We start from the raw sequence: 10036 nt of genomic DNA on the forward strand, positions 1-10036 counted from the left end.
TTGCTGGGCAATACTTTGTGCCTAGTCATTTGGACAAAAGAAAACTGAGTTCGAGATGCTAATCCACGAAAAAATGATATGAGAAATTTTTACAACTTATATAAGGAAATGGAGCTACGGATGTAATTACATCTCGTGAAAAGGAATAACTTATATTGCAAAACTGCGCAGTCACAAATTCAAGTCATATATCTGTTGGATGATGAACAAAAGATTGGTATTGGTATATGAAGAACAAATACAACCATAGACATTCGTCTCTAAACATCGAATTATACTCATAAAGTTACACCCTTTGGTTATACTCTCACCAGAATCACATTAACAAGCAGTGCAGTTACATGGGTGAAGATTTGGATGGACGCAACCCAAAAGTCCTCGACGAAGAAGCTACATTTTACTTTTGGCTTCACATTATACATGAGTTCATTCGGCTACATTGTCAAAGTGCTGAATCCAGTTCAATTTACTCTATCAAGCAGCCTCTCCACCATGATCTTTTGCTGCACTGGAGTCAAGGACTCAGAGTTCATTATTGCATTTGCAACAAGAATGATTGTGGATTGGTGCTCAGCATTTACCTATAGCACAACAAATATCTAAATTGAAAAAAGGAAGCACTAATTGACAATTTGAAATAGATGAACCTGACCAACCGCAACAAAAAAGAGTGAACTAATTTCATACCCACACACGGCCATTTAAACCAACAGCTATCTCAAAAGCTAGCTTCTTTCCAAGACCCTCAAGAACCGGACATGTTGGTGAACTCAGCAACCTAACAAGAAAATACAAAAAAGATGAACATGTAGCTTAATCCTGATTAACATGCAACAAGACCTTCACCCTTTTGCTTGCTTCTCTTTTCTGATCAGCAAGTTTACGGTATTGCAAGTTAAAGCCAAAACAGAATCTTACATCCGTGATAAACCAGTTGACGATTCAAACATATAGCCATCCTTGATGAGGCCAAACTCGGCAGCTTTTCCAGAAGCTATATTGAATAAGATAATTATTTGAAAATTAGGAATAAAACAAGACAGATTATAATATACAAGAACTCCTGTTGCAAATTAATTAGGAAGGCACCAACCATCCATGCAAGATAACTCAGGGTTCATTCCAGTGTTGGCCTTGACTACACGGGCATAAATTAGAGTACCTGCCTGAAAGAACACGATGACTTATAAGAAAATAGGTCCTGATATCAACATGGATAAAAAATTTTAAAAATTATTAAGATAAATCCTACGGTTTATTCGAATTTAATATGGGGACATGGCATTAATTTGGTGCTCCGGTAGGCAAATAGTCCTTTTCTTTAATTAGTACAATATCAATTTATTGTTGAAAGAAAGCCATTTTATTGCACAATAGCAATAAGCAGCGGCGAAGCCAGAAATTTCCTCAAGGGTGTTCAAACTTGAAATAAGTAAAAAGAATTCCGACAAAGGGTGTTCAATATATGTTATGTACATCTAAAACCTAATATTTTACCTATATACGCAATGTAATTTTCCGATAAAGGGTGGTCAAAGTGTGGCTTCGCCCATGGCAATAAGATGGTGCTGGCATATTTACAAGCAAAAACTCAGCCTGACAATGATACATGAAAAGCTCCATACTGGATAACGTTTTTTTTTTTTGTGGAATAATAGTTAGTTCACCTATCAAGTTGTTTTTATTTACCTTTTCTTATTTTTAGCTCACTGGAGCAATTTCAACCTTTAAGTAGATAAACAAATTGGACCAAATCTAATTCGTGGTTCTGATCAGACAAACTCACATAAAAATTTCATGTCACAAGACTTTCTTTCATGCGATCGAGATTTAATCTAATCATCATTTTTTTGTCCAGGTAATCACAAACTTTACATTGAGGTTAAAAGGTAAATCAAAAATCCAGTGTTATTAAAAGTGATTGCTTCATCGCTTAAAGGGATGCAGCAATGTGAAGAGAAGGGTCCTCGCTTGAATTTGACGTCAAAAGATGGAGAGAGGGAGAGAGAGAGAGGGAGGGAGGGAGGGAGGGAGAGAATAAAGGATAAATAGAATTGAGTATTGGCCTATTGGATTCCTCTCCATATATGCTTGAGCATTCTCTCTATGGCTTTTGTCTTGTTCCTTTTCTCTGGTTTTGCAATGGCTAAGACTCTACTATCTTTGCTTTTCCCTTTTGTTCTTTCTTTATTGTTTTTCTTCTTCAGGATGAGTTTTTGTTCTTTTTCTTCTTTGTGCAAGTCGTCTTCTGCAAATTCTCCTTTGAGCTTCTTTTCTGCTTCTTCATTCATTCTTCTTTTCTCGCTTATTCTCTATTTCATTTCTATTCTCCAATTCTCCGCTAATAATCCCAGGAATCAACTCATTTTTTCCAACTGAAGATTTCTGAAAGGATAGCTATAGAACTGTACATGTTTTATCCAAGCATATTGGACATGAATACCATATAAAGCTATCGATACAAGTGAACAAGTAATGTGAAGGCCAGGTACTGAGAGGCACTCGCATTAATTTATGAGTTACGCAGTCGAGTAATTTGTTTGCCACCATGGAGGAAAGCACTGCTCTCAAAGGCATTTGGCACAATATCTCCTTTTACATTGAGTAGGAATACTAATAATCTTGAGCCATTATGATCGTACAACACTGCTGGCAGCACTATTAGTTTTTTCTGAATCTTATTATACATTTTAAACAATGGGAATGCATAACAATAAATTTAAGAGATAATATCCTCCATTTGAAAATCAAACTCTTCTTGCATGAACTAATTTTAACTCATTTGAATATGGAAATTACGGAAATGCAAAAATCATACGAGGCAAAATTATCTCTTATTTCAATGAAAACACCTATAACGCTACAATATCAGCATGACTGCTACTCACTTAAAGGCGGGGTGAGGGTGTTAAATCAAACTGTTATCAATGAACTAATGTGATCTCTTCTAATTCAAGAGGCCACATCAAGCAATTCTTGAACCAGCAACCAGCAATTATTAAAAATTCAACTTTTTAACTAAAGGAAAGTCAAGCTTGCCCCATTTGGAAGGAGCCTTCCGATTCATCTATCTCAGTTAAACACTAAAGCTGTTATTCAATTTCAAATGATCAAGATTCATAAAGTGAAAAACTGCAATCAGATAAAAGTGCAAGAAGCATCTCCATTTGAATTATTAAATACTTGCACAATTACTTATCATAAAAAAGAAAATCAGAGGAGAAAAGAACAAAGAATATGACCAAATATCATGGAACTTAGGATTGCACCTCAAATTTGGGTATGTTTCTCCTAGTTCCTCCTTCAAATGCTAGCACTGGCAAGAATGCCACCATTGGCCCTTTTATGTCCACAAAAAAGTTCTGCCAGAAAACTCAAAAGTGAATGTACAAAGAAAATTCATATAAGAATCAATAAGCTTTCAGATTTTATGCGTTTTCTGCATGGACCATCCTTATATCTTTGATGAATGTCGATGACTTCATGAAAATGATAGGAAAATAGACAAACGACAGGAAATCTCTCATCAAAAGTACTAGCAAATAGAGGAAAAATTTTTTGGACCAATCTTTTACCTCAATGAAAGTAATTTTGTATGGTCAATTATCAACATATACTCCCCATGACAGTTATATGAATGTAATTTTATATGGTCAATGATCAACACACTCCAAAGAAAAACTTTTTCCCCAGCAGACTTGGATCATTACCCTTCCCTTTTTGCGCAACATCCGCTGATGTGTCCTTAGTGGTGGTTAAGAACCTAAAACCCTACAGTTGGCTTCAACAAAACTTTAACAAATTACACTAAATATCCAAAAACACATCATAAACCTCCTCCAATATTAGGGGCAAAATTCATGCATTGGTTGCTCATTATGTTTTAGATAACTGCACCACAGATCTGATTCTACACTTGATCAAAAACAGGAAGCAGAAGAAACACACTACACAAAAGCAAAAAATCCAATGCAGCAGGAAGCTCCTACTTAGAGCATCGATTACACAGCTAGGACCAAAGTAATTAGAACTATTCAAAAGAAATCAGAAATAAGGAACTCACAATAAGCAGGGATATTACTTATAGATAAGAGAATAAGCAGCAGTTTTGAAATAATTAAAATGCTTACATCCGCTCTTGTGTCCACCACAATTCCAAGAACAGTATCCCCCACGGTAGGTATATACTGTAAATATATTACAGTGGATTAGCAAATGAAAGAAAGTTCAACTCGATTAGAAGAGAGCATCCTAATCTACTTTCTCAAGAAAAAGAGATCATCCTAATCTAATGTCAAAAACAGATGAAGACGGTTAAAACTACAGTAGAAATCAAGTATCACTGATGGAATCATTTAGTACTATGGCTCCCTTTTCAGTCCATGGTTCAACATAATATGTTTAACTTTGTAATTTCATTCTTTTTTCCTTTATAAAGTTTTTTCCCGAGTTAAATGAGTACAAGAAAAAACACAAAAGAGTCCGATAATTCTAAATTGGATAATCTTGCTTCATTTCTCAGACATAGTAATATTAACGTACTTGTGCAAATAGTTGATTTAAGAGATTAAATTTTGCAGATCCACCCATAACACACATTGGCTTAGAAACATAAAACCGTATATGAGATTTTCATTTGAGCAACAGAGCAACTTATATATTACAGCTATTTAGACTATAGTATGACCTCAAAGCTGATGAGTTACATCAATTTTCAAAATTCAACCTAAACAATGAATAAGTGCTACATTATTTTTCTTAGTAGCCATCCCCTTTGTGTTTCCCTGTAAGAAAATCTAATGCCCAGTTTACCATCAATCATCAGAAGAATGCAGTAGTGAAAAGAAATAGTTTTCAGGTCACTTTAAATGTATTAAGATATTGGTCAACCACCTGAAGAAAGCAATAACCTGGAATTTTTCTGATAACATCAACTGAAAATAACAACAGAAGTATATACTTAGATAATTTCTAAGGCTCCCATTATCCCCAAGTTTCGAAGGCTGTGGTTGTACCTAAGGGTTGGCCCCAGAGGGATTTCTCGTCAGCAAAAAAAAATATATAGAAAGATAGCACTGCACTCACTCTCTTCTGTGAGCTTTCAATCCAGTATTTGTTTGGCTTTGAAAACCTCAAAATACCAGCTTTGACGACAGTTATAGCGTCATGGTCCTGCCAAAGCGGGAAAAATATGTATAGAAGATCAGAGATATTTATCTTGACGGCAGTTAGAAAATCTAAGATACTGCTGTATTGCCTCGTTGTATTTTGAGCACACCAGAAGTAGGATAGAAATTTCTCAAGTACCAATATTCAAATCATAACTCAATAATGCAAAAATCGATTACTATCATCCACAGAGGAAAATAACATATATACAGGAAATGTCCCGGAACAGAACAGTGGAGGAAGCAACCACAAGTTGGAGATCTCAGAGGATCAGTGTCTAGCTTGAATACGTTACCTATGTATCTCTTTTTGGTACATATGGAATGAAGAAATAGAAGATTTTCCTAAAATAGCAAGAGCGGTATCTTTGAGTTTGTGGTGTAAAGTCAAGTATATAAATGATCCAGAATCACTGCCAGATTCGGCGGACACTCTGAATTTGAGAAGAACTAAAGCATTATAAATGTACATAGTTTTTAGCATTTGGTTGCATTGAGTAGTGGATTCCCAACTTGCTGAAGGAAAAAATGGCAAGAGCGATGTATAAAATATAAATGGAACCTTTTTTTATATGTATTTCTTTTGTGCAAGGAGATAAGAACATGTTCTATAGAAAGCTGGACAAACTTTAGATGACTCTTGTTGACACGAGGTGAGTCATATACACAATTTGAACATATTCTTGGTATTATATTAATGAAATTGTTTGAGCTATATAAAAGGGATCCATTTACAGGGAAAATGGTCGAAGAAAATTAGTTCTTTTACTAATTGCTAATAAGTGTTGAACAAAAAACCAAAAATGTATCAAAATCCATGTGCCACAACAAGCACAGTTCAGAAAATCACAGTAGCTTCACGAAAAAAAAACAAAACATCCATATGAAATTAACCCTACTGAAACAAAACCTGTTGGAGGCCGCCACCCAGCTTAATGGTTTGGTCAGTCAGCTTAGAAAGATCCAAAATCACATCACCAGGAACCTGATTAAAATAAAAAATACAATCTTTTTTGCATTAAATATACATGCGTGAATTTCAATATATTGGCACATAAAAAAGAAGAAGAAAATAAGTGGGGGGGAAAGAGGGTACTTACTACAGGTTTATCAATGAAGGTTGAACGAGTAGGTAAGGGCTTTGAAGCCATTGTCTTTCTTGGTTTTAACTCTGTTACAAACTTACGGCTGTGTACTCGGAGCAGCTGGCACGGGAGCCTGTTGTAGGAGAAGACGGCGTAAGAGAATATATATATATATATATAAAAATTTTAGTTTAAATATTTTATGTTTAAATTTACATCAAAAAATAAATAAGTAGAGCCTCGTGTCATATAACTAGTAGTAGTAATACATTTTCAGAGAGAAAGAAGAAGAAGAAAATGGAGCTATTTTTAATTGCAAACAACAAGGTTGGTTCAATTTAGATAAAATTAACTAAAGTGATGAAGAGGAGAAAAGGGGTTTACTTGAAACTTGGAAATTTGAGCAGGGTTGAGACCCTTTTTGGAGGTAAAATTGGGCTGTGGAGATGGCTGATGCTATTGCAGCTTATTTCCTTCCGTCGTATTCTTCCAGTGGAGACCCGACCCTGACCCTTTTCTCTCTGTGGCCACTTATTCGGGCCGTTGGGTTCAATTACAGGAATGGGCCTAGGCCCTAGAGGGCAGAGACACAAATAGACAGCTAAATAATAGCAGAAATTACTTATTTTTTCTTAAGTATCTATCTATCTATGTTATTATTATTATCTATCTATCTATTTTATTATAAAAGCACGAATAATTTACGCTAAATGTTGAACGATTAAAATATCCTTGAAATATTAATCGACTTTTATGCCCTTAAATATTTGTATAATTTAAAGATTTAATTGTAATTAAATTACTCTATGATGGAATTCTTTTTCGATTTAAACTACACATCAACCCTACAAAATTGATCTCCTACTTGAATTAGATAAACAGATTCTTAATTTTGTTTTAAAAAATAAAGGTCTCTAGCGTATTTTACTACAACATATGTTGTAGATTGACGTGACTTATGAGCAAATTTTAAATGATTTACCGGTTCATGAAGCTTAAAAGAAAAATTATAAGACTTATACATAGTACTATTTTCTCCCTTTATCTTCCTCAATTGAGTGTATCTATATCTATATTTTTATCTATCTATCTATCTATCTATATTTATTATAAAAGTCCGAATGTTGAAATATTAAATGTTGAACGACGAAAATATCTTTAAAATATTAATCAATTTTTATACCCTTTGAAAGCTAAATAAATTTTAAAAAAAATTTATCCCTAAAGGATGAAACTGTAAAAGCACAAAGCACGAATATTAAACGACGAAAATATCGCTGAAATATTAATCGAATTTTATAGCCTTTGAAAGCTAAATAAATTTTAAAAAAAAAATATTATCACTAAAGGATGAAATGGTAAAAGCAAGAATATAAAGTCAGTAGACCAAAATAGCTTGAACCAGTAAAGATAACTTTCTACCAGAAAAAGACACAATTTCAAGAGTTCTATTACTGTAGGGAGTTGCGGATTTTTTTTTATTTTTTATCAATGGACATGTAAGAGTTAAAAGAAAAAAAAACAAGAAAACAATAAGCAGCTCACTTTCCCAACGGAAGTAAGAGAATGAGAAAGTCACTGTATCAATTGAAATAGGAGAAGATAAAGAACCATGTTGACATGGAAAATGAAGCCATAACATCGAGCTACCTCCGTAAGTACAAGTCTAATAAAGACTCCAATTTAGCTCTTTTTACGGTGTATGAGATTCAAAGTCTAAATGATTATGGGTAGACTTAAGGATCAATTAAAAGAAATAATTATTTTGGGTAGTCATAACTTATATATTTTGTGATTAAGTTCCAAGCGGGATTACACATACACCTTTTAAGAGTTTTTAAAGAAGACCACAAGATAACACCAGCAAATTAGTGTCAAAAATATGATGCATGGTTCATATAAAAGCTATCGTAATATAAGTACGTGCATGAGGTGCAGTGAGTGCAAAAATTACTTTCCTCGGCCATTTAGTAATAAATCATGTAAGGAAATGAAGAATACCCTATTTATAGGAGGAAAATACTGGGAAATGTTCAAATATAAGTGGCATGATAATAAATTAGCAATGAGTTGTGGCCTATAATTCTTATTTACTATACTATTATAACTTAAAAATAAAATTTATATTGAAAAAATTATTACTCCCTCTGTTTCAATTTATGTGAACCTATTTGATAAGGCACGTAATTTAAGAGAAGAGAGAAGATTTTTGAGCTTGTGGTATAAAATGATAATCATTACATAAAAGGTAAATTATTTCGAAATAAAGAAATGGGTCATTCCCTTATTTGATTCAACTGGGGGATTTGCAGCGGTAACCACTTTTTATGCCACCTTTTAACCTATACCCTGTTTTTAAAAATTATTGTTTTCGTAACCAACTAACAGAAAATTCGTGTTAATATGACCATTATACCCCTTCCAAAACATATAAAAGTGCGTCTCTCCTCCGTATTCACATATTCAAATTACAGATCTCCTCCGTATCTCCTCCATCAGTCAGTTCCTCCTGAGAACGCGTCTCGTATTCAAATTCCATATTCAAATTCAAATTCAAATACATTGTAAGTATTCAAATTCATCTCCAGAATTCAAAATAGTTTTTGAATTTTATATTTTCTGGTTGTTTGACGAATTTTAGTGAAGGAATATAAATTCCATATTCAAATCAAATTCATCTCCAGAATTCAAAATGTTTTCTGATTAATTATTCTAATTTAATGTGTGATATGTAAGTAACATATTGCACTAAAAAAACTTCGGCCTAACAGGTGAAGTTTTTTTGTTATTACTCAAAAACTTCAGCATATTGCACTAAAAAAACTTCGGCCTAACAGCTGAAGTTTTTTATTTATTACTTAAAAATTTCAGAAGGAGCCTGAAATTTTTCTCCTACACTGGCTAAATTAAAAAATCATATTGCACTAAAAAAACTTCGGCTAACAGCTGAAGTTTTTTATTTATTACTGAAAAACTTCAGCATATTTTCCACATACACTGGCTAAATTAAAAAATCATATTGCACTAAAAAAACTTCGGCCTAATAGCTGAAGTTTTTTATTTATTACTTAAAAACTTCAGAAGGAGGCTGAAGTTTTCCACATACACTGGCTAAATTAAAAAAATGATATTGCACTAAAAAACTTCGGCCAAGCAGCTGAAGTTTTTTTGTTATTACTCAAAAACTTCAGCAAGAGGCTGAAGTTTTCCTCCTACTGCTGAAGTTTTTCCTCCTACACTAGCTAAACTAAAAAATCATATTGCACTAAAAAAACTTCGAATAAGCAGCTGAAGTTTTTTTGTTATTACTAAAAAAACTTCGAATAGTTCGTTTCCTCTGCTATTTTTCGAATTTAAATAGAATAAATATTAAAAGAAACGCAGAAAAAACTTCGGCCTAACAGCTGGTTAAATTAAAAAATAATATTGCACTAAAAAAACTTCGGCGTAACAGCTGAAGTTTTTTATTTATTACTCAAAAACTTCAGCATATTTTCCACATACACTGGCTAAATTAAAAAATCATATTGCACTAAAAAAACTTCGGCCTAATAGCTGAAGTTTTTTATTTTATTACTTAAAAACTTCAGAAGGAGGCTGAAGTTTTCCACATACACTGGCTAAATTAAAAAAATGATATTGCACTAAAAAAACTTCGGCCAACCAGCTGAAGTTTTTTGTTATTACTCAAAAACTTCAGCAAGAGGCTGAAGTTTTCCTCCTACTGCTGAAGTTTTCCTCCTACACTAGCTAAACTAAAAATCAATATTGCACTAAAAAACT

General features: G+C 33.3%; 1 protein-coding gene across 2 annotated transcripts; it reads right to left on the reverse strand.

Annotated features, from left to right (window-relative positions):
* Positions 1-133: 133 nt before the first annotated feature.
* On the reverse strand, positions 134-6781 carry LOC109219690 (putative exosome complex component rrp40). Of its 2 annotated transcripts, none has more exons than XM_019384165.1 (10): positions 6638-6781; positions 6269-6386; positions 6079-6153; positions 5086-5172; positions 4131-4187; positions 3270-3362; positions 1094-1166; positions 919-994; positions 688-778; positions 134-581 (listed from the first exon to the last, which is right to left on the reverse strand). In XM_019384165.1, exons 2-10 carry the CDS (start codon positions 6317-6319, stop codon positions 462-464), a joined length of 723 nt encoding a protein of 240 aa, XP_019239710.1. In that variant the 5' UTR covers positions 6320-6386; positions 6638-6781; the 3' UTR covers positions 134-461. The 2 variants fall into 2 exon arrangements, with proteins under 2 accessions (XP_019239710.1, XP_019239709.1); XM_019384164.1 differs by lacking the exon at positions 6638-6781 and adding an exon at positions 6523-6619.
* Positions 6782-10036: the final 3255 nt, after the last annotated feature.

This window comes from Nicotiana attenuata, unplaced genomic scaffold (assembly GCF_001879085.1).
Source record: "Nicotiana attenuata strain UT unplaced genomic scaffold, NIATTr2, whole genome shotgun sequence".
Taxonomy (NCBI): domain Eukaryota; kingdom Viridiplantae; phylum Streptophyta; class Magnoliopsida; order Solanales; family Solanaceae; genus Nicotiana; species Nicotiana attenuata.